Source organism: Pagrus pagrus (genome assembly GCF_965226575.1).
Source record: "Pagrus pagrus genome assembly, chromosome: 22".
Classification (NCBI taxonomy): Eukaryota; Metazoa; Chordata; class Actinopteri; order Spariformes; family Sparidae; genus Pagrus; species Pagrus pagrus.
Window position 1 is genome coordinate 2357991 of NC_140204.1, and position 25486 is coordinate 2383476.

The following is a 25486-nucleotide window of genomic DNA, read 5'->3' on the forward strand; positions in this document are numbered from 1 at the left end:
AACTTAAACCACATGTGATATTTCCAAAGGCTGTGTTAAGCAGTAATGATTGAGCATTTTAACATTTTTCTACGTATTTTTGCATGACTGTAAAGAAAAAAAACCAAAAAACCCCACTTTGAAATAATATGTTAATTACATGAATTTACGGTCTGGTTGGTCTGAGAATAATGAATATATCAGTTGAGAGTCCAGTATGTTACTGGACATACTGGATTAGATACCTACAAGATAATTACAAATAGTAGTAGTAGTAGTAGTAGTTACATATAGTTACAGTATGTATTGGTTTTAAAAACACAACAATCATACCAGTGACAGTGATGTTGACACTGTTGCTTCTCTCTCCCCCCGCAGTCTCACACCAGTATTCTCCACTGTCTAATGAATAGACTCTATCGATTGGGCAGGAAGACCCTGTTGACGTCCTCGTAATATCACATTCTGGATCAAATTCCTTAGCACTCGTGATCCCTCTGAGTTGAATTGAATCATCAGTCCCCTCACAATGAAAAGAGACAGGCTGGTTTTCAAAGTGCTGCAGTCTGTTTGGAGCGATACGAAGCACAACTGCATCTGAAACCAAGAAAAAGATGATAGTGTCTGTAAAGAAATATTCAGAACGGGAATTTTATGATGTCTTTAGTATATACAGATGAAACAAGATCAGTGAAGTCTCAATATCTCTGAATTTTGGCAGAATAAATTGGATTTTTTGTTAAATATATTCTGGTATTTGCTAGGAACATGTTCATTAATTCATTACATTCAATAAATCTTGAATATCTATTAGAGCATTAGATACAAACAGATTTAAAAGGTTTAGGTCGATATTCAGTGTGGGTCCTTTAGGTAGAAAGTATAATACTAACAAAATGTTAAAGAGTATCTTTCAGAATTTTCTATTTCTCACTCACCACTTTTCTGAGTATAACTGTCCTGAACTTGTGTCCCCAGCAGAATAAATTCAAGCATCACTGGATAAAACAGAAGTAAAGTTAAATATCAGACATAGATGGTTTGATCTACAGGATTTAAAACTTAGAAGAAAAGAAGAAAACCTGAGACTCACACAGTCTGAAGCAGAGCGATGTGACCTCCATGGTGTCTTCCTGTTGACTGTCTGACTGTCAGACTGAAATACAACTGAAGTGTGTTGGTGACAACTTCCTCTTCCTGTGCAGTTATTTCTGATGTTGATGCAAGAGCTTGAGAGTCACAGTCACTTTAACATGATCTGTCAGTCCTTCAGTTACAGACACTCACTCAAGAAAGATCTGAACCTGCCCCTGCAGTTGGATCATGAATCCTTTAGTTACCTTAACCTGGGATGGCTGAGTCCTTGTGTAAGACACTAAACCCCATATTGTTCTGAATTGCTAAGCCAGGCTGTGCACGGCAGCTTGCTGCCATTGTTGTGTGAGTGAAGTCTGATTGTAAAATGCTTTAGATAAAACCGCTGTGTCAATGCATCCTGTAACTTCACTTCTGCAAGAATCCCAGAAAGCAATTTTGCAACTGAGCTAAATATAAATTCTCCCAGTGATGATGAAAGTATTCAGGTCAAAGATCCAGTCAGATCTACTGAGGAAACAGTAGAGGCACGTTTCCACGGGGTAATTTTAAGGGGCCGGCCCCGTTGGTGCGTGTCTCCACTGCAGGAACCTCCCCCACAGGGCCATTTACAGGAACTTTTACGGGGGCCAACGGAGTACCTACTCCAGGTTCTACGGTGAGGCTGGTGAAGTCTAAAGCTAATCTGACTCCCTTGGACCATAAGGGGGAAGCAGTCAAGGCAGAGCTTTGTGGAGCAGTGTTCGCCGCCTGTTTAAAGAAGTACTTTGAGCAACATGGCCGAATTCAAGTCAAGCAGTGGTACCACTTTGTTGACAGCCAAACAGTCCTTGGTGCAATTCAACGTGAGAGCTATGGCTTCCAGACCTTCTTCGCCAACAGGATTGGAGAAATCCAAAGCAGCACGCAACTTCAGGATTGGTGGTGGATCCCTGGACCACTGAACATCGCAGATTATTATCACTCGTGGGGCTGGTCCAAGAGACTTGGGTGGAAATTCACCATGGCAGCAAGGACCAAAGTTCCTGAGTCTACCAGCCAATGAGTGGCCGAATAAGTCTGCAAAGGATGTATCAGCAACTGCCAGAGAGAGTGTTGGAAAGATGCAGAAGAAATCATTCACTGCTGCACTCTCAAGAGCTCAGGTGAAGAAAGAGCCACCAGATCTGGAGTGTCAGAGGCCACCTGCTGGTGCTCTACATGCTCTACAAGGACATCTTGGGGCCAGAAGTTGTCATAGCAGTTCCATTATGAATGTAATACAGTACATGAAGATCAATATGCATGACCTATAGTTACATAAAGGTTTGTGACTAACCCTGACTGTCTTTTTAAATGTTACCCTAAGCAGAGTTTTACAGTTTGTTTTACTTGTTATTGAGTATTTATTTTACATTAAAGGACTACTAAGCTGTGTTTCCACTGCAGGAGTTCCTGGCAAAAGGAGGGGGTAGGAACTTCTGCAGGAACAGTCCTCTCACTCGGCCCTCTCAATGGTTGTGTCTCCACTGCAGAGTCGGACCCCTCGGCGATGTCATGAGTTTCGATTGCCACGTAATCGTGTGACAGTTTCGATCGTGACGCCTGCACCTCGTCGTCGGTCCATTTGTCGTACATCTTGTGTTTTCTTGTTGTCTGCTAGGCTAATGCTCCCCTTCTGCTGGATTTTAAAAATGCCGGTTGTTTTGGTGCTTTCTGATGGCATCAGAGCCTGCTCTAGCTTTAGCCAATCAACGCCAGGTTAACCTCAAGCCCCACCCAGGAGGTTTTCAGGGCCGAATGGAGTACCTACCCTTGGTCACAGGCCCACCGCAGATACAGGACGGCACCATAAGCATTCTCGCTGCCATCGGAGAAGGTGATTGCATCAGGTTCAGCCAGTGCGCCCACTGGTGTCAGTGCTCTATGAAACTTGACCTTGCTCAGCTGAGCGTATTCTTCAAAGAGGCGGATGGCATCTCCTCTGAGCTTTCCTGATAGCGCAAGGTCCCAAGTGTCTTTGATGGTGCTACACTTGGGTTTGGCCTCCTGAAATGCTCTCTGTACCAAAATGGCCCCTTTCTGCTTTACAGGTGTCGTTAGACCAATTGGGTCATACAGCCCAGAAACTTGGCTGAGTAACTCTCGTTGTGTCAGTGGGTCTGGCGTCTGAGCTCTCACCTGCTCCAGTCGAAGGTCTTGTGCGAGTCTCATTTTCCCAAGTTCTCAAGTTTATCCCAACCATGACATGAAGCTTGACATCTTCCAGCGTGTTGCCGAGGCCAAGAGCTTTGTTGTCCTCCTCCTTTGAGCTGATTCGGCAGAATCACAGTCATTGGAGTAGCCACTTGTTCCTGTTTTCCAGAAGACTCCCTCCTACTTTGACCAGAGAATACCCACGGCTTCAGCTCGAACCCTCCTGCTTTCAGGATCTGCTCCACATTTTCTGAGATGACTTTAAGCTGGTCCAAGTTGTCATGGGAGGTTAAGAGGTCATCGACATAGCTGTCTTCATGTAGCACTCGCCGCTCTTCCTCAAGGTGGCTGAACTGGGAGATATTAGCTGTCCCTCTCATGGCGAGTTGAGCGATACAACCTGCTGGCTTGTCTCCAATGTTAACTCTCATGACTGCATATTCACCCAGCTCCTCCTCTTCAGAGTCACACCACAGGAACCTATGCAAATGCACTTCTTGGTCTTCCAGCTACACTGAATTATACGTTTTTTTTTTTTTTTTTTTATGTCTCCTAGAGCAGCAAACCCTCCCCTTCGGAATTTGAGAAGCACAGCACGGATTGAGTTGAGGACGTCTGGGCCTTTTAGTAGGAGATCATTGAGACTCACCCCTCTGCACGTTTGACTACTGTTCCAGACCAGTCTCACTGGAGTTGTGACGGAGTGTGGGTTGAGTGCGATAAGGTGGCTGATGTACCATACTGGGCCAGTCCAAGCATGAAGGACGTCTTTGGTCAACTTCATTGTGGCCTGGCGCTTGACCATCTCGTGAACTTGAGCAGCATAGGCGGCCTTCCACTCTGGCTCTCTGGCCAGCTGCCTCTCAGTCCTCAAGAATGTGGCCTCAACTGCACTCCTGTTGCTCGGTAATGTGGTTGGATCTTCCACCCACGGGTACTTGGTGTGCCACTGAGGCCTCTCACTGTGGTCATCCGCAGCTATTTATGTGAGCCCACTCTTTACCACCTCCAGCTCTCTTTCTTCAGCAAGGGTTATTTCTTTGCCGCCTGGCTGACAGTTTCCACACCGACAGCCCCCACATCTCGGGACACAGCCAGCACAGATGCTGTCCCATTTCCACCAGTCGAGGAAGTAGGATGTAGTAGTAGCACAACTGGGTGCTGAGGTTGGGCAGCAACTGGGGCTTGCTGGTTTTGTGGGGGATGAATTGGGACTACACAGGTGTGTTCTGGATACTTCACAGCAGCAGTTCTCATAGATCTTGTGAAGTGCGAAGTCCTTCTTGGGGCTGATGCGGTGACCTCCTCAAACAGCCCAGGATGGGAGCCGACAACTGTCTTTCCCATTGGTCCGTCCTACAGCACGAGGTCCCCCACTGTGCGGATTTTCTGCGGAGCCAGCTGACCCTCCTTGTGACTTACAAGGAGCTGGATCTCTCTTGGCCTTGCCAGGTCACTGAGCGGGATGTCTGGGAAGAACTGGATATCTGCAATTCTGTCCAAGCCGTAGCAAACCAGCTGGTGGGACTTGAGAGTGCCTCTAGGGGTGTTAATATGGATTTTCAGGAGGTACCGCTTTGTATTGACGAAGACTTTCATGCCTCCTACACCATGGATCACAAGCGTGATGTCTTTGCTTCTGAGATTGAGCCGGCCTGCTGCCTCATGGGTGATATAATTGGTGTCAGAAGCTAGATCAATCAGGCTCCCAATTTTCTGGCCAGCATTGGCTGTTACCTCCAAAAGTATCATGATGACAGGCCACTCCACTAGCCCGCTCTCTACCAGAAGACTTGAGTGACTCTTTGCAACATGGGAGGTGCTCGCTGCTGTGTTGCAGAATGCGTCCAGGCATTGTTGGGCTAATTCATGTGAGAGCTTTCTGAAGAATTCTTCCTGGGCCTCGGTGAAATTCCTCTTGTTGCCACCTCCCACTGTGCTGCCTTTGCTGCTCCTCTGGGCCGTGCTGCCTCTGGATGCTTCAGCATTGGGACACAGATAGTAGTGGTGGTCTGTGGCTCTCTTGTCCTCACACTCAGGATTTCTGCACAGGAATTAAGTTTTGCAGTGAGTCTCATCATCATGGACCTCCAGACATTTCCAGCAGGCTCCCAGTTTTTGCAATGCATCCTTCTTTTCTGTGAGCTTGAGCACGCGGAACTTTCTGCAGAAGTACAGCTTTTTCTTATGCCTAATGTCGCCACAGACGATGCATCCTGAGAGATGATTACTTGACTGGTTTGAGGCTCTGGTTCTGGCTTGCCTTTGCTGAGGTCGGATTTCCTTCCTTGGCGGCTCTTCATCCCTCAGTTGGTCCAGCTGCTCATAGATCCTCTCTTGACTCTTGAGGAAGGTCAGAAGACTGTCAAAACGTCTCTCTGGATCAGCACTGCTTCTCTCTGCTGCATAGAGAAGCCATTCTTTCTTCAATCCGTCAGGAAGCTTGCTTTCTATTGACTTTGTCACCAGAGGGTTCTTTACAGCACCAGTGTCACCAAGGTCACTCAGGTCTTCAAGTGCTTTCTCAACAGCTTGAATGAGCTCAACAACTTTCTTGGGCTGATGACTTCTGACAGCTGGAAGTCTCTGGAGCTCCTCAACTATTTCGATGGCGATGGCAGTTTGGCTTCCAAACCGGTTCTCCAGAACCCGAAATATGTCATCTGCTGTGTTATAGGTCATTAATCGAAGATCTCTCATTATTTTCTCATCCAAACTGTCAAGGAGCCGGAACTTTTTGACTTCTCTTGACCCGGTGGGTTCTCCTTGCCTCTGAAGGGCCTCAAATTCTCTTTTCCAGCGCTGAAAGTCTCGCCTGATGCCAGTAAACCTGGGAAAGGGAGGTTAGCTTCAGTCTAATGGCTGATGTTGGGTAGCTGATGGGAGCTGCACTCACAACTCTTTTGTTGTCTTCTCTCCTCCTCCCAGTTGGAGAAACAGCTCCAGGATGAGCAGCAGAAGGCAGAGGAAGCAGAAAGAGAGGTAACAAGGTTCATCTTTTCATTTTTTACTTAGATCAGTAACCATGAGGGCAAATCTGAGACACCAAATAACTGAAACTGGACTAAAGTTCCACTGTAGCACAAACAAGTGTACCAGGGAATGTACTTATAATATAAATACAATACAAATCTTATTTTGTTGTACATTTTCAAATTAAACATTCTTTGTTTATTAAATATTTTTGACAATTCTTCTTTCACTTCAGTGCGCTTATTTTCTAATTACTTGATGATTTCATTTGTAAAGTAAAGCACTGACTGTTACATAAGCTATGTACTTGATATATATACAGTATTAATGTGCTCAGACCAAAACAGAGCTTAAACCTCAAACAATATGCACATTAAAAGGTAATCACAACCTCCAGTCCTTCATTTAGTCCAGGATGTTGTTTCACTAAATGAAGTGATGAAAAGTCGTCTCTCCTTTCCCTCCAAGTGGGAGAAGAAGCTCAATGAGGAGAAGACGAAAAGAGAAAAAGCTGAACAAGGACCTGAAGAGGGACCTGGAGACCAAGGTTATTTTTTTTATTATGATCTAAAATATTCTAACTAATTTAGCTTTGTTGTCCAATTTGAACTTAGATTTTATGCAAACCAGGATATTATATGCACTAATTTAAGTACTAAATAAAAACAAAATGTCTCTCAGCTTGTCTTGGAGAAGCAGCTCCAGAAGGTGAGGATAAAAAGAGTGGAAGCTTGGGAAGCAGTGACCTGAAGAGGGAGCTAGAGACCAAGGTTAATTTTTAATCTAAAACATGCTTTAACAATTTCTGTTTCTATCACACTGATTGATTGTCTGACACCAAGAATTCAAACAACCTATGGGAGCAAATCTGGGACAACAAACAACTGTTTATGAGACTGAACAGACTCAAGTGTCACTGCTGTCCATAACCCTAACAACAAGAAGTCAGCATAACTATTGTCCTGTGTGAGTCTAAAGTTGTTCAGACAGCAAGTAAAACTGAATTGATCCCACTCTCTTCTTTAATTGACTTCACTTTGACCTGGTGTCTGTCTGAACACCTGACTGTGAGAGTGAACACTTTCTCATTCTAGAGACATGAGTCACCATTAACAACAACAATGCTGCTAAATGGTGAATATCCTGTAATACAGTAAACAAGAGCTGACCATGGATTGGGTCAAATGATCAATAAACTTACATTCTATGTCTTTTCCTGAACACTTTTCCTTGACCTCAATGGGAATCATGAGTTGATGGAAAGATTTGAAGGAGGATTCATAAGGATTTAGAGAGGACAACCGTGGTGCTGAGAGAATCCAACTGCACTTCCATTAAACTATGTGATAATGTGATGATCTGAAGATGGACTGCTTGACGATGGAAGTGCATTTAAGAGACTTTGCTCTGTTCGTCCGGACTGTGTTGTTTTATACGGGGCATATAAATGCAGACAATCCAGTGAACATATCCCTGAAAAAACACTTCTTATTGTTGAAGTAAAAATTCATTGTGAAATCTCAAATATTGAACTGTTCAAAATGTGAGCTAACATAACTCATAACGTTTTTGTGCTTTTTTTTACTGGACTAAATATTAATATTAAAATGTAATGTCCTGCAACACAAATATACATTTACAGTAGTTATGTTGTTCATGTATTTTATGTTTTACATTGTTTGTTATTCAACTTTTCACTTTAGAAGTATCTATTTTTCTGCATAATGAGATGAGAAATGAGAAAGTTTGTATGTAATATGTGGTTGAGTTCAATCCTAGAATTACAGGTGCTGATGTTGACAACATTTGCTTTGAGAAATATTAACTTCAATGTATGTTTTTACAAAACATAAATGAAGATATTTTGTTTTTACAGTGATATTTGTACATTCTTTGATGTTCTGCAGTTAGCTGTGTGGACAGATCTTTGTTACTGAAACCATTCAATTATTTTTCAGATTTTTTCATTTTCAGTTACAAGATGATTCTGTGTGTTTTCAGATTACAGATTTAAAAATACTAACTCAGACAGTTGCTGCAGCTGCGGAAGTCTACATCATTCCTATTTAGTGAAAGGAAGCTGATCATAAATCTCATGAATGACATGAAAGCCTTTTGGTAAATTAAGTATTTTAAAATGATGTGGTCAAAATGAGTATTACAGAATGAAAACACTTGAGCCTTAGTTCCTCTTGAAAAATATTTTTTTCACTGGGTTTCACACACATTTTTTTAGTCCTCTCAGCACCACAAATTCACTTGGCTCAGCACATGAAAACACATTTTTTCACTCTGTTTCACACTGTAATGTAGAAATGTAGAACTTAGAAAATGGAGCACCAGAAGAAAATTGAAATTGTTCAAATACTAAAGGTCTAGGGAGTAAAACTGAGTCACCTTTCTGAATTGTTCCTTTTTTGTGAAGGAAAGGAAATTCCATAAAGATAATCATGACTTCATTTGGTTCAAAACCACCGGTCTGCAGCCATGCTTTGGCTACACTTAGGCACTACTGTATGCTAACATGATCATAGTGACGATGTTAACATGCTAGCAGGTATCATGTTTACTGTGTTCACCACTCATAATCATTGTCATATTATTGTCAATTTTTTTCTGCTATTTTTGGAAAGAAAAAAAATGCAGTTGATGCAGCAACAAAGCAGATAGTTTAATGTGAGTATTTACAAAGGCTCACGCACTTCTACCAAGTCTCCTGAATACCTCATCTACAAACATAAAGACATTTTCTCATGTGGTTTGTGTCTGAGGAGCTCAAATTATCACCAGCATCTGAAGAGTCTAAAACAAAGCACAGAACAACATTTACTGACTGAGAGAACTGACATGTGGCTTTTTAAAAATAGTCAATGCATCAGTCAGTACCGCTGTGGTTATGAGCCTTTTCTGAGCGTGAGAAAGTCAAACAGCCACTGCAAGACTGAACACAAAACACAGAGAAGCTTAACACCAAAGTAAAAAAATCATAGAAGTAAAAACATGTGAAGATGAAATGTAATAAATCTTGGTGATTGCATATTTCCGACCTGCCAGATTTGCCAGGTCAGAAAAGATGCTTGGTTACTAAGCAAAAGTTGGATCGTAATAACCAAACAAGCTTCCAAGATACTATGTGTTGGTTATTTATCAGTCAGTTACTTCCATATATGTGTATGAGTTATTTGTGTGTAACTTTGAGTTTCCCACAGTGAAGCAGTCCCACCAGCAGCAGAAGCAGAGCAACCATCAAAATGGTGAAAACAGTCCTTAAGAGGAGGAGAAGATAGACAAAGTGATTGGAGAAGGGACACGTCTCTCTGTGAAGAGCTGCAAAGACAAGAGAATATATCTGCTGTAACAGCATGGCAGTATTAAAGAGCCATTAGTAGATATAAAATCAATAAAAACTGATCAATGAATAGATGAGCTACTCTTGGTCCAAGCATGTTAAAATTGTATATTTTAATACATTTTTGGCAATTTTAATATTAAATAGTGCAATGATTTACCTCTGACAGCCAGCCAGCTCTCTGGTGATTCTCCAGCTTCAGACATTCTGCATTTGTAGAGTCCCTCGTTACACTTGGAAACACTTTGGATGATCATCTCTCCTGTGGAGCTGGTCCCAATGACAAGGCCATCTTTAAAGAAATCAGCTGTGAGGTTCAAGGAAGTCTTCTCCTTCCTACAGCTCAGAGTGACATTGTTGCCCTCCATTACAGGCAGGACAGGACTCTCCAGGATCACAGAACCAGCTGGAAAACAAGAGATTTGTAGCATTTTCTGAAATTTGATGAAATATAGTCTTACTTGTTGTTACTTAATACTTGTTAAATTAGTTAGTGGGACTTAGACAAGAAGATTAATATCAGTTTCATCTCTTCTTTTAGCTCTCGGCCTGTTTTTTTGTTTGTTTGTTTGTTTTTTTTTCTTTTTCTAACACTTTGAAACATAAAATGACAGTGACCAATGACAGGAATGTTGTTTTGGTGCACTGCTTTTTGATCTGAAACAGTGCATTGTTTTACCTCTGACATCCAGCCAGCTTCCAGGTGATTCTCCAACGCCGGGGATGCTACACATGTAGAGTCCTTCATCAGACTTAGAAACACTGTTAATGGCCATCTCTCCAGCAGAACTGTTCTCCATGAGGAGGTCATCTTTGTAGAAATAAGCTTGGAGGTTAGGGATAATTGTCTTGCTTCTGCAATGCAGAGACACAGTGTCTCCCTCAATCACAGGAGGAGCAGGACTCTCCAAGATCACGGAGCCAGCTGGACAAAATGTTAAAAATAAAAAAGTTACTCCTATGTCTTACGCACAACCCTGTAGTTTTTAGAATTAACACAGAATAAAGTAGGGTTGGGTGGTTACATTCACATGATAAAAAAAGGCAAAAATCATTGCCAATTACATATGTATAGTACTGTATCGTCTGCATAGTGATGCAAGTAAATTATTTGGTGATTTAAAGGATTTGTAAATGTTATTGTATAATTATCACTCAGTTGCAACCACACAAATAACATCAAGTGATTTAACACTGTGTGGTAGCTCAACTCTCTGAAGTGTATGTACAAGTGTCTGTCAGCAAAAGCCAAATATAACTAGTTACATAAGTTAGATCAGATCAGATAAGATCAGACTAAATACTGTTAAATCGAAAAGCAAATATTGAAATTTTGTGTTAGTAATAATAGAAGCTATTTAGAGGCTAAAAAGCTGCTTGATGTAGGGTAATGCAAGTACAGTATTGTCTGGGGATTTATAACTGCTACTCTTGTTACAACTATGACATTTTTTGTCAACAGTCCTAGCTTACTGCAATATATTTACAGAGAAAATGGTAAAGCTTCACATACATCTGTTCAGTAGTTTATTGGTGATTTCTTTTCATGTTTAAACACTAAAATATAATGATTAAAGAATTTTTGATTTCCCTGTGGAAACATTTAAAATACAGATTTGAGAAGAACCCTGCATGAGTTCTCAGGTTATGCAGACTAAAGAAGCATTAATGTTGAGCGCATGAGTAAGTAAGTTTCTCCAAGTTTCTCCTTAGGAATAGGCTACTCTGGAGCATAGACAATGGTTTATTACAATTATTGTTATTTCTGCTATTATTTTTCCTTTCATTTAAACATGGGTCCCTCAGGATAGTGGTAGACTTTCACCGCCTTAAAATATATATTATCGACAAGTTACATTCAATAAAAAATCTGTTCATGACATGAATTTACAGTCTGGTTGATGTGAGAACTTTGAATTTAGTTAAGTTTCATACTGCACATACAGGATGAGAGACCTCAGGTAGTTAGAAATTTAAAACAGAAACAGTATTAAGGGGTTTCAGTAATACATTAAACATACCAGTGACAGTGATGTTGACACTGTTGCTTCTCTGCCCTCCTTTAGTTTCACACCAGTATTCTCCACTGTCTGCTACATAGATGTCCCTGAGAGTACAGACGGACCCTGTTGATGTCCTCTTATTTTGACATGCTGGATTAATTTCCTCTGAACTCCTGACTCCTCTTAACTGAGTTGAACCATTACTTCCCTCACAATGAAATGAGACAGGCTCATATTCAAAGTACTGCAGTCTGTTTGGATGAATACGGAGAAAAACTGCATCTGAAACCGAGAAAAAGATGACAGTGTCTGCATGTAAAGAGCAATCAGAGCTGGAATTTGATTATGTCCTTATTATAACAGATTAAACAAGATCTAAATCTGTGTGGCTTCGAATTGAAAAGAATAAACTTGGATTTTTTGTAAAACATATTCTGGTATGCATTTGCAACATGGCCATTAATTCATTACATTAAATAAAACTGAAATCTATATTACATCATAGATACAAACACTGATTTGAAAGGTTATATTCAGTGTTGGTGCTTTAGATAGAAACTGTAATACTAAAAAACAAAATGTTAAACAGCATCTTTCAGAATTCATATTTTTCACTCACCACTTTTCTGAGTATAACTGTCCTGAACTTTTGTCCCCAGCAGAATAAATTCAAGCATCACTGGATAAAAACAGGAACAAAGTTAAATATCAGACATAGATGGTTTGATTTACAGGAATTCAAACTTAGAAAAAAGAAGAAGAAAGCCTGAGACTCACATAGTCTGTAGAGGAGAGCTGTTAGGTCCATGCTGTCTTCCTGTTGACTGAGTATCAGACTGAAAAACAACTATGTAGTATGTAGCTGAGTACTTCCTCTTCCTGTCCAGTTTATGCTCCTCCTCACGAAGTGTTCTTGACACAAAACATCACAAAACCCTAAATTGCTCCCAGGGGTTGCACCTGAAGTGTCCTGCATTGCAGCATGTTGCTATTTTTTATACATGACCTCTTGTTAATTTAATACATGACCTCACTTCTACTTATTTCAGTTGCTTCAGGTCAAACCAATGTAAATTTATCATGTGGGGGTTGACCACAGTGTGAGCAGCAGACTGTCTGTTCTCATGAACAGGGTCTTCGCTCATGTGAACAGATAGATCAGATAGAGCGATGTGGTTTAACTCTTGACACTGTAATAAAAATGATGTTGATGTAAGTGATGTTTACTTAAAACTGTTCTGTCTGATCTGATCTAACTACATTTATTTAAGTTTTGTCAAAGACAAAACACAAAACAAAAATGCAACACTGTAAGATGAAAAAGCTTTATTTATGTAAAACAAAATATAGGGATTCCAGGTTTGTGGTAAAGTGATGATGTTTTCTAATAATTTTAATAAGGAAATATACAGACAGAGCAGTCTCTCCTCTCTTCTTCAGGCAGGTGTCTGTGGCCTGTGAGACAGAAAACACAAAGAGGATATTTGTGGTATAAATATAATAAACTCAATGTTCTATTTCTCAGCTTTTCTCTGAGATGTCAGCCATATCTCAGGTCATTTTGATTGAATGGTACCTGCTTGGATGTATCACATGACCTAAACAAAAACATAACTACAAAACATCACTTCACTCCATGACACCTGCGAATAAAAAAGGTGTTTTTATAAAAATAATAAATAAAAAACTGGTTTAAGCAGGTTCTGAAAATCCCATTTGTAGATTACACACCTGTGAGTTCCAAAGCCACTGACTGACAGTTGCCTGGCTGATCTTTGATGGTCACCACTTTTTGAACAGAGGAGCATGTCATGTAGCTGTGACATACATGCAGCTCGAGAAGCCTGAGAAAGAGAAATCAGTTAAATTAAGAGGGCGATGCTGCTGGAGGCTAGATTCCCATCAGTCTTACCTTCTGGACTGCAGAATAGACAAGGTCTGACTCTGTTGAATTTGGGTCTGTGGTTGCTTGTTAGAATCAGGGTACCTGTGGAGTTGGATAGTCCTGACTCTGCTTAAGAAACAAGAAGATTTTATTAGCTTTGTCCAACCTTTTTTTTTACAGGTGTAATCGAAAAATGGGGACCTTGCACATATTCCAGCAGTAAGTGAGACAATGTGCAGAATTTTGTTTGTGTTGTTGTTTTGGGGTGTTTCTCTTTCACTGGTGTCACTGGTTCCAGTTCAAAGTTGTCCAGACTATATTAAAACAATATTATTTTCAAAGTGGATTGCTGAGGATGAATTAAGGAGTCTCACAGCCGTAGTAAAGAAGCTTTGTCATCTGATTGTATGATACCAAAACAAAACCGACTTTGTTTCTGTAATAAAATATTAGCTGTGGATAAAATGTCAAAGCTCTGTCACTTGCAGATGAAGATTTTGGTGCATCACTTAACTTTGCAAATAGACTTGTGAAAAAATGTGAAATGTTATAAATAGTCCACATCTTTTTAATCACATACAAACCAGGTTGGAATCATAATAAGCCAAGCTGCTATAATTGTTTCTTTCTTTTTAGTTTGTTTTTTTAAAAAGCATTATAAAACTTGAAATGACCAAACATTAAGTTAGTATTAACATTAACTCAGGTCTTCTTTTGAAACTACATTGTAGTAATGCACCGAACACAACATCACATCAGTTTTCATCTAGAATTCAAAATTTGAGACCATTGTTATGAATATAGAGTCACAACAATTTCCTTTGTCTTCTTGACAGTAAAGATGTTATGCTTATGTTTATATTTAAACATACAAATAAACATATTTTTTAAATTGTTTTTGATTCAATTTAAACTGCTCCATTTTTCAACTTTCAAAAATTGTTTTTCAACAATATATACACACATTTGTTGTGTATTTATAGATTCATATTTGTACATTGTCTGATGCTTTGTAAAATTCTTATTTTGTGCTTTTCTGAAGTTGCTTGAATACTAAAAAGGTAGAGTAAAAATATGTCACTATTGTTAGTTGTTCCTTTATAGACTGATTGTACTGTAAATCTCAGTGAACATAAGTTGATTTTCTCATGCAGCAACATTTAAGCTCCAGAATCATCTTGAATGTGAGGTTCACTTATGAAAAAGGTTAATGTTAGAACACAGAACAAGAAACTGCCTGGTTCTTTCCTAAACTGTGTGAAACTGAAGCTCTGCTACTGAGTGTTTCTTTGGGATGGGGAAGGATTGATCCACCCTACTGTATACCTCTGATTGTCTAGTACTAGTTGTCTCAAGGTAGTGGTTCTCAAACTTTTGACATCAAGGACCCAAAATCAGCTTTTTAAAAAAACAAAACAACAAATGAAAAAGCAAAAAAACAATCTTGTTAAGTGTAACTTATATATTACACTTAGGTTCTTAATTTTCTGTCATTAAAATTATGCAGATTTAACTGTAAATCTAAAATCAAAATCTTTGCCAAAATATTATTAATACTATGTGAATAATGTTGAATGTCCCAAGTATGTAAAAGGCAAAATAATTAAGGACTTTGTTTGGTTGGGAACCACTGGTCTGTAGCCATGCTAGACCCTCTGAGGCTACACTAAGGCACAGCTGTGAGCTTTGAGCTCCATGCTAATGTCTGCATGCTGTGATTATCATTGTGACAATGCTACAGTAACATCTGGCATGTTATGTATAGCAGGTATAATGTTTACCATGTTCTCATAATAATAATCATATTGTATTCTTGTCAGTGTGTTCTGCAATTTCTGGAGAGCCTAAAAAAAACACAGGTGACACAGTAACACAGCAGATAGTTTAATGTGAATATTTAGACAGGCTGACTCAAGTGACCATCAGGTAACTCTATCAAAGCATTAACTGTTTGTTGCTGAACATTTACAGAGCGAGAGAGCAGACGTGGCTTTTTAAAAATAGTCAATGCAGCGGTCAGTACCTCTGTGGTTTTTAACTTTACTGAGCGTGAGAAAGTCGAAGCTACTGTAAGACTGAACACGTAGCACAGATAAGTTTAGAACCAAACATTAAGACAGATAGAAAGATAGATTGCCCTTAAAGTGCCTCTTTGACCCAAAGCATGATGGTCGATCGTAATGACCAAATAAGCTTACGAGACACTCACTGTATCGATCATTTATCAGATCATTACTTGTATACAAGTTTGAGTTATTTGTGTGTAACTCTGAGTTTCCCACAGTGAAGCAGTCCCACCAGCAGCAGCAGCAGAGGCACCAACAAAATGGTGAAAACAGTCCTTAAGAGGAGGAGGACATACAAGGACGGCCACGCCTCTCTTGGCTCTTCTGTAAGGACAAGAGGATATATCTGCTGTAACAGCATGGCAGCATTAATAGTATCTAACAGGCTGTCTTAAAAGGCTGCCATAGCATTACTCTGGAACAAATGTAAAGGAAAATTGGAGATATGCTTCTTAAAGAGCCATTAGTTGATGTAACACTAAGAAAAAAATGATCAATGAATAGATACGCTGCCTTCAGACTGCAGGCATGGTAAAAATGCATTGTTTAATCAATTTTTAGCTATTTTAATATTAAATAGTGCAATGATTTACCTCTGACAGCCAACCAGCTCTCTGGTGATTCTCCAGCTCCAGAGATTCTGCACTTGTAGAGTCCTTCATTACACTTGGAAACATTGTGAACAATCATCTCTCCTGTGGATCTGCTCCCAATGAGGAGTCCATCTTTATAGAAATCAGCTGTGAGGTTCAGGGAAGTCTTCTTCTTCATACAGCTCAGAGTCACATTGTTGCCTTCCATCACAGGAAGGACAGGACTTTTCAGGATCACAGAATGAGCTAGAAAACAAAAGTTTTGTAGCATTATCTGAAATTTGGTGCAATATGCTTGTTTAATCACTTAATGGGACTGAGACAAGAAGATTGATATCAGTTTAATTTCTTCTTTCAGCTCTCTCATGTATAACATTTCATAACACAATCTAATGGATTTCAGGGAATTAATTTTGATAAAACATAAACACACCAATGACAAAGTTGTTTGTTGTTTTACCTCTGACAGCAAACCAGCCTCCTGGTGATTCTCCAACACCAGGAATGCTGCACTTGTAGAGGCCTTCATCATACTTGGAAACACTGTAAATGGTCATTTCTCCTGCCGGACTGCTCTCCATGAAGACATCATCTTTGTAGAAGTCAGCTTGGAGGTTCGAGATAGGAGTCTTGCTTCTGCAGTGCAGAGTCACATCCTCTCCCTCCAAATTAGGAAGAACAGGACTGTCCAAGATCACAGTACCAGCTGGAAAACATGTTGAAAAAGACACAACAATAAAGGCTACACTTAAATTACGGTGTGGTGGTAACATTCAAAGAAAGTAAAAAAGAAGCACAATAAATGATTATCCATGAATAGCAGTGTGTCATCTGCATCATGATTGATATTAACCAAAGGTTCCTTGATGTGCCCTTGGCAGCACTGAAGGCTTTCAAACCTACTTTCATTCTGTAGAGCTCAACAAGATATGCACATTTTAATGTATAATTAACACCAAGTAACAGCCATCATCTATGCAAGAATCTGGGTTTGTACAAGTATCTGGCAACAAAAGCCAAATGAAACAATCATATATAGCCTATTCTAAATTTAAAGTAAATATTGAAATTTTTCTGAAGTGGTTATTCATAATATAATCTATATTTCTATTTATATAGCACCTTTCTAAAACAAAGTTGCAAGGTGCTTTACAGTAAAAACATGTAATAAGCAAATTACTTAACTTAGGATACATTTTCAAACCTTAGAAGCTGTTTCTACAAAAAATGTCAGCAGTCAACTGCAACTTCTTTACAGACAGAGAAAAAGACATCCCAGACAATGACTCACACACGTCTGTACCGTAGTTTATCAGTGATTTTGTTAGGTTTAAGTTTAACCCAACACAATCATGTTTAAACAAACTAATCGACAACACATGTTCCAAAAGACAGAAAAGTTTAACCAACAAAGCCTTTAAAACTCATATTTGTATTTGTATATTTGCATTGATTTATGAGTCTCATTCCCAACCCGTCAAATACTTACACTTTGGGTTAGTGACCGACCTGACCTACAAAACCAAAGCATCAGTATTTGACGAGTTGGGAATGAGACTCAAAAATCAACTATCTTACAAGACCTTTTAAATGCAATTTAGTTCTTCAACATGTTCCTATAACCTATATATTTTTGCATAGTTCTGTAAAAATACACAGTAGAAAAAAATCTGTTCATGTCATGAATTCACAGTTTGGTTGAGAAACCTCAGAAAAATTCCAAATTGATTCCAAACTGATACAGTGTGTTGTGGTTTTAGAAATATAATAAACATACCAGTGACAGTGATGTTGACAATGTTGCTTCTCTCTCCTCCTTCAGTCTCACACCAGTATTCTCCGCTATCTGTTGGATAGGCTCTGTCAATCGTGCAAGAGGACCCTGTTAGCGTCCTTTTAATAGTACCACATTCTGGATCAATGTCCGTAGCACTCTTTATCCATCTCAATTGAGCTGAATCATCAATCCCCCCACATTCAAAAGAAATGGATTCTAATTGAAAGTGCTGAAGTCTATCTGGAGTGATACGGAGAAAAGTTGCATCTGAAAGCAAGAAAGAGATGATAGTGTTCCCAAAGAAACATTCAGAGCTGGGGAAATATGTTGTTTGACACATGAAACAAGATATTAAAAAAAGGTTTTGGATGGTTATATGCAAAAATAAATAGAGGATTTTCTATTTCACTTACCACTTTTCTGAGTATAACTGTTCTGAACTTGGGTCCCCAGCAGAACAAATTCAAACATCACTGGATAAACAGAGGAGGAAAGTGAAATATTAGACAGATGGTTTGATCTACAGGATTTAAAAATCTTAGAAATAAGAAGAAAAACCTGAGACTCACACAGTCTGTAGAGGAGAGTTGTTAGCTCCATGCTGTCTTCCTGTTGACTGAGTATCAGACTGAAAAACAAATATGTAGTATGTAGGTGAGAACTTCCTCTTCCTGTCCAGCTTATGCTCCTCCTGTCGAAGTGTCCCCACATTGCTCCCAATGGTTGAACCTGAAGTGTCCTGCATGGCAGCATGTTGCCATTTTTGGGTATGTTTGAATGAAAACACACATTTCAGTAAGTAGTAAAGAGGAGGTCACATCACTTTTTTTTATCTTGAAACAACAACATTTCTTTTTTTTTTTTTGTATGAATATTGAATCAAATATTATTTGGCTGACATGACATGATTTGTTTGAAATTTGGCGGCGTGCATCATAAATGTACATTGACAATAGTTATGTAAAAGCTGTCTTCACGATCTTCTTGACAATCAATTTTTGTTTTGTTGTTGCCGTTATTCTATGTTTTGTAATATTTGCAAGTCAATTATACCATTCAAAAGAGTTGTTGTCTTGAAGAAAGCTCTCTATAAATATCAGTTATTTCATTTTTCAGATAAAATTATCCAGTACCTCACAAGAACCAATAGAGGAAAATCTGAAAGATAACCTGGATTTTGTGCGGCTGAATCACATTTTTGTTTCTGCTTTACCCTATAACATATGTTTAAAATCTTATGTTTATGTAAAATGTTGAACATAGCTGACTAGGATATCTACCTACTAACACAAAGCAGACACACACTACCCAACATTACCAGCAGCGCCCCAGTCATTTTAACCCATGCCTCCTGAACATTCAAAATAATTATGATTAATACAGTACATATTGTCTATATGTTAATTTTCTATGTCAGCAGGTGTGCACTTTTCCTGGAGGGGGTAGAGTAAGAGTTTAAAAAAAACATCCAGGAGCCTGTGACAATATTCAAAAGACTGCACTTAATGTGACAATTACTAATAGTTCAAGTATATAGCCTCAAGTATAAATGATGAAATGATTTTATATTTACTTTATATATACTTTTTAGCAATAAGCATATTTATAAGTGTTAACATTTTCACTACAATAAAATGCAGCAAATAACTTTAGTGTGTGTTGTGCTCACATCTTCACATTTTTGTTCAACTTATTTATTCAAAACGGCGAATAACACACCACCAGCTCCACCTCTTAATGCTGTAGCCTGTTAGGGCTGTGCGTATTTAACAGCTTGAGAAAATATCATTTCTTATCTATTAGTCTGACAGACTGCATCAGTGTAGCTATAAACTTATTTCAGTTGCTTCAGGTCAAACCAATGTAAATTTATCATGTGGTGGTTGACCACAGTGTGAGCAGCAGACTGTCTGTTCACATGTGTGAAGATGCTGTTCATGAGAACAGACAGATCAGATAGAGCGATGTGGTTTAACTGTGACACTGTGATAAAAATGATGTTGATGTGAGTTAAGTTTACTTTAAACTGTTCTGTCTGACCTGATCTAAGTTTACAATCTTGTTTAATAGGATTAAATTTATAACATTTATACATTTATAAGCTTCCACAAAGTGCACGTGTACATGATTATTACATTTATTTAAGTTTTGTCAAAGACAAAAACACAAAACAAAAATACAACACGGTAAGATGTAAAAACTTTATGTATGTAATAAAATATATGAGATTCCAGGTTTTTGTTAAGGTAATGATGTTTCGTTATAACTTTAATAAAAAAAAATATTTTCGTGCATATCATACTCGAATAAAAAAAATACAAATAAACTTTAAAACAAATCTACAATTATTATTTGTTACTTCTTCTTTTGCAGACATTAACATAACACAGCAGTCTCTCTTCTTCAGTCAGGTGTCTGTGGCCTGTGAGACAGAAAACACAAAGAGTATATTTGTGGTATAAATATAATAAACTCAATGTTCTATTTCTCAGCTTTTCTCTGAGATGTCAGCCATATCTCAGGTCATTTTGATTGAATTGTACCTGCTTGGATGTATCACATGACCTAAACAAAAACGTAAGTACAAAACTTCACTTCATGACACCTGCACCTGCATATATAAAAATGATCTAAGCCTTATACCTGAATTTTGTCTTAAGATCATTTCCAATGATGTGTTTTCAATTCATAAACGATGCTGAGTATAAAATCAGGTTCTGAGAATCCCATTTGTAGGTTACACACCTGTGATCAATACCTTTCAAATCAACTTAAATTGACAGCACCTGCCCTTTAATTTTGAGGGTTCAGTCAGGAACATCCGTGGACCAAAAGAGAAAATCTAACTTTTTGGAAAATGAGATCATGGTAATCGTAGAGGAAACTGAAGCTGTGCAACACATTATTCAGTGGATTCAATATTGGGTTGACACACAGTTTGGGAACATTAAAGTGAATGTTTATGGATGACTGTATCCAGATTTACTTTTCCAAGTCAACACTTATGTACTTTTCGAGTTCCAAAGCCAATTGCCTGGGTGATCTTTGATGGACACCACCTTTTTGAACAGAGGAACATGTCATGTAGCTGTGAGAAACATGGAGCTCAAGAAGACTGAGAAAGAGAAATCAGACAAATTAAGAGGACGATGCTGCTGGAGGCTAGATTCCCATCAGTCTTACCTTCTGGACAGCAGAATAGACAATGTCTGACTTTGGGTCTGTGGCTGCTGTGGGATTCAGGGTCCCTGTGGAGCTGGATAATCCTGATTCTGCTTAAGAAACAAAAAGATTTCATGTCATTTTTTTGGATTCAGAGAATCTTATAACATGACAAAATGATTTCAATAAGATGAACAATAGTCAGGATAATTCCTTTTTTTTTTTGACTGTCATGAAAGAATCCTAAAATATTGAGTAATTGCTATTTATTAGCTTTGGCCAACTTTTTTTTTTTTTTATTTTTTTTTTTTTTATTACAGTCCTAATCAAAAACATTGGGACCCTGCACACCTGGATATGAGACAGGTAAGAATATAATGATATAAAGGTTCACAAAGACTGACATTTTGTGAATAAATAAATATTCCAGCAGTAAGTGAATAAAGTGCAGAATTCTGCTGGTGTTTCTCTGTATCACTGGTGTCACTTGTTCTGGTTCTGGTTGTCCAGATTGGATTGGTCATTAAAACTAAAATATTTCACATAGCGCCATGCTGAGGATGAATTAAAGAGTCTCACAGACCGAGTAAAGAAGCTGCTCTATCATCTGGTGGTATGACACTAAATATAAAATTGACTTTGTTTCTGTGATAAAATATTAGCTGAAGATAAAATGTCAAAGCTCTGTCACTTGCTCTAGATGAGGATTTAACTGTGTAGATAGATTTTAAGATGATATGTGAAATGCTATAAATAGTAAACATCTTTTTAATCATATACGAACCAGGTTGGGGAGCTTTTCGGATCTTACTTATGGTCACAGCAGCGTAGACAGGTTGGTGTGAGGACTTATCCTCATCTGAAGCAGAGAAACCAACAGTAAGACTGACAGATAGATTAAACTGAAAAGAGCTAATTTTAAATACGGACAGACTAAAGCGATGAGAGGCCCACTCACCCCCTTCACTCTGTGGTTTTCTGCCGTGGCTTGTCTTGAGGTGGAGGCTCAGATTCTCAGCAGCGTCTGCTGTGTCTAAAACAAAACACCACGTACACACTGAGAGGACTCAAAAATAACTCATCTGTGCTGCTGTGGAGCATGTCTCAAACTTTACTGGTAACAGCAGCTCAACCACGACTTTCAAAATGGATGACAGCGACACAAAGCAACTCTGGTTTTTAAAGTCAATATGAGGTCAAGTGAACCTGTGTTTGTTCTCTGTTTTGTGACTACGACTGCATACGTCACACCATTTGGATCGTCTGCAACATCATCCCCAGACACTGAAACAGAAGATATAATGTTTGTGAAAAGACAGTAAAAAAGACAGAAAAATGTAATAATATAGATTTACATACCAACAAGAAGAAGGTCAGCAGATAGACACGTACAAATGTTATACATAAATAGAAACTTTTTTTTTCACATTTATACACATAATTATATTTACAGTACATACTGTACATATAAACAACTTCTATTGTTATAACAATTACTATATACTGTGTGTGTGTGTATATATATATATATATATATATATATATATATATATATATATATATATATAGTCAGTACTACACATATGTATATGGTGCACTCACCAGGATGATTGTCCTCTATTGAGTGTGATGCTCCTATAGGTATCTTTGAGGAAGCTGATAAGAAAGCAAAAAATATTGATAGAAACAGAACATATATAAGGAATGTAAAGTTTGATATGACGGAGCAGAATGTTTTTTTAAAATCCTTTGTAGTTTTGGTTACACCTTGCACAAGATAAAAACATGGTATGGTGTAGTAGCTCCTCTTACATACCTCTGCATTTACTAATATAAACAAATCCCACCACCACCAGCACCAGAACCGTCATCACAATGGTGACGGCAACCCACAAGAGGATGAGCACATGAGGGGAGTCGGAGCCATTTTGAAGGGTCTCGTTACGAGGGTGTGTAGGGATGATAGAAACAGGATTTGCTGTAACTAAACAAATAAACATGTTGATAAAGTGAGCCCAGGTGATGAACAGTGTGTGGAATTTTTGTGTTAATTCAACTACAGTTCAACTACATCCTGTCAAGCTAGCACACATGGTCACAATTTTTCCCACACTGGCATGTGTTGTACAAAATTTAACATGTTTTACCATGCTTAAAAAAACTAGACTTTTCATTAGACAGGGTACCATCACCATGTATCATCATCACCCATCCTGACCATACAACCTGCAAAATATCATCTTTGTGCTGTTTTGACATTCTCACCTTTGACAGCCAGCCAGCTTCCAGGTGATTCTCCAACACCAGGGACGCTGCACTTGTAGAGTCCTTCATCAGCCTTGTTAACATTATTTATGGTCATTTCTCCTGTAGGACTACTCTCCATGAGGATGTCATCTTTGTAGAAATCAGCCTGGAGGTAGGTTGTCTTGTTTTTACAGTGCAGAGTCACATTTCTGCCCTCCCAAATAGGAAGAGCAGGACTCTCCAAGATCACTAAACGATCTGGACAACATGATGGAAAAACTTTAATATTAGTCTTTGTTTTAAGTTACTCACAATACAAGAATGGGGAGAATTTAGACAGATGAGGACTAAAACAGCAGATACAAGATGTAGATACAAGAATATAGGCTAAACGTAAAATGTAGGGTTAGGTGGTGACATTCACAGAATGGAGAATTAAAATAGACGGCAAAGACAATTATACTTTAAATACAAAATTATCAAAATATAGCAGTGCATCATCTGCATAGAAATTGATTGAAACCACGTTATCTTTCTAAAAGGCTGCGTTAAGTAGTAATGATTGAGCATTTTAACATTTTCTACAGATTTTTGCATGATTCTGTGAAAAAAACAAAGAAACAAAACAAAAAAACACTGAAATAATATGTTAATTACGTCTGATAGTCTGGTTGGTCTAAGAAAAATAAATATAACAGTTGAGTGTCCAGTATATTACTGGACATACTGGATTAGATACCTACAAGATAATTACAAATAGTTAGATAGTTACATATTACATATAGTTACAGTATGTCTTGGTTTTAAAAACACAACAATCATACCAGTGACAGTGATGTTGACACTGTTGCTTCTCTCTCCCCCCGCAGTCTCACACCAGTATTCTCCACTGTCTAATGAATAGACTCTATCGATTGGGCAGGAAGACCCCGTTGACGTCCTCTTGATGTCACATTCTGGATCAAATTCCTTAGTACTGGTGATCCCTCTCAGTTGAATTGAATCATCAGTCCCCTCACAATGAAAAGAGACAGGCTGGAATTCAAAGTGCTGCAGTCTGTTTGGAGCGATACGAAGAAAGACTGCATCTGAAACCAAGAAAAATATGATAGTGTCTGTAAAGAAATATTCAGAACGGGAATTTTATGATGTCTTCAGTATAACATGAAACAAGATCAGTGAAGTCTCAATGTCTCTGAATTTTGGCAGAATAAACTTTTTGTAAAATATATTCTAGTATTTGCTGTTCATTAATTCATTACATTCAATAAATCTGGAATATCTATTAGAGCATAGATACAAACAGATTTAAAAGGTTTAGGTCAATATTCAGTGTGGGTCCTTTAGGTAGAAAGCATAATACTAACAAAATGTTAAAGAGTATCTTTCAGAATTTTCTATTTCTCACTCACCACTTTTCTGAGTATAACTGTCCTGAACTTGTGTCCCCAGCAGAATAAATTCAAGCATCGCTGGATAAAAACAGAAGTAAAGTTAAATCAGACACAGATGGTTTGATCTACAGGATATAAAACTGAGAAGAAAAGAAGAGAACCTGAGACTCACACAGTCTGAAGCAGAGCGATGTGACCTCCATGGTGTCTTCCTGTTGACTGTCTGGCTGTCAGACTGAAATACAACTGAAGTGTGTTGGTGACAACTTCCTCTTCCTGTGCAGTTTTTTCTGATGTTGATGCAAAAGCTTGAGAGAGTCACAGTCGCTTTAATGTGATCTGTCAGTCTTTCAGTTACAGGCACTAACTCAAGACAGATGACCATCCCTGCCCCTGCAGTTGGCTCATGAATCCTTGAGTTACCTTAACCGGGGGTGGCTGTGGGTCATTAGGGCAGGACACCAAACCCTAATATTGCTCTGAACCATTAAGCCAAGCTTTGCATGGCAGCTTGCTGCCATTGTTGTGTGAGTGAAGTCTGATTGTAAAGTGCTTTAGATAAAAACCACTGTGTCAATGCATCCTGTAACTTCACTTCTGCAAGAATCCCAGAAACATTTTTCGCAACCGAGCTAAACATACATTTTCCCAGTAATGATGAAAGTATTCAGGTCAAAGATCCAGTCAGATCTACTGAGGAAACAGTAGTAGTCCTTTAATGTAAAATAAATACTCAGTAACAAGTAAAACAAACTGTAAAACTCTGCTCAGGGTAACATTATAAAAGA

General features: G+C 38.5%; 2 protein-coding genes and 1 long non-coding RNA gene across 3 annotated transcripts; all 3 read right to left on the minus strand.

Annotated features, from left to right (window-relative positions):
* Positions 1-15438: 15438 nt before the first annotated feature.
* On the minus strand, positions 15439-18062 carry LOC311251844 (Fc receptor-like A; the record flags this gene model as incomplete). The annotated part of the gene is made up of 5 exons (XM_084344489.1): positions 15439-15849; positions 16119-16364; positions 16579-16824; positions 17896-17978; positions 18052-18062. The coding sequence occupies 5 exons, from the start codon at positions 18060-18062 to the stop codon at positions 15713-15715; spliced, it is 723 nt and encodes a 240-aa protein (XP_084200615.1). The 3' UTR covers positions 15439-15712.
* Positions 18063-18084: 22 nt separating this feature from the next.
* On the minus strand, positions 18085-18490 carry LOC311251417. The gene is made up of 3 exons (XR_014621399.1): positions 18465-18490; positions 18309-18368; positions 18085-18162 (listed from the first exon to the last, which is right to left on the minus strand). It is a non-coding gene; the product is annotated as an uncharacterized lncRNA (long non-coding RNA).
* Positions 18491-20175: 1685 nt separating this feature from the next.
* LOC311251845 (uncharacterized protein) lies at positions 20176-24901 on the minus strand (the record flags this gene model as incomplete). Its single annotated transcript, XM_084344490.1, has 10 exons — positions 20176-20317; positions 21079-21167; positions 21842-21916; positions 22016-22090; positions 22264-22341; positions 22660-22713; positions 22874-23041; positions 23323-23562; positions 24717-24776; positions 24871-24901. 10 exons carry the CDS (start codon positions 24899-24901, stop codon positions 20303-20305), a joined length of 885 nt encoding a protein of 294 aa, XP_084200616.1. The 3' UTR covers positions 20176-20302.
* Between the last annotated feature and the right edge of the window lie 585 nt (positions 24902-25486).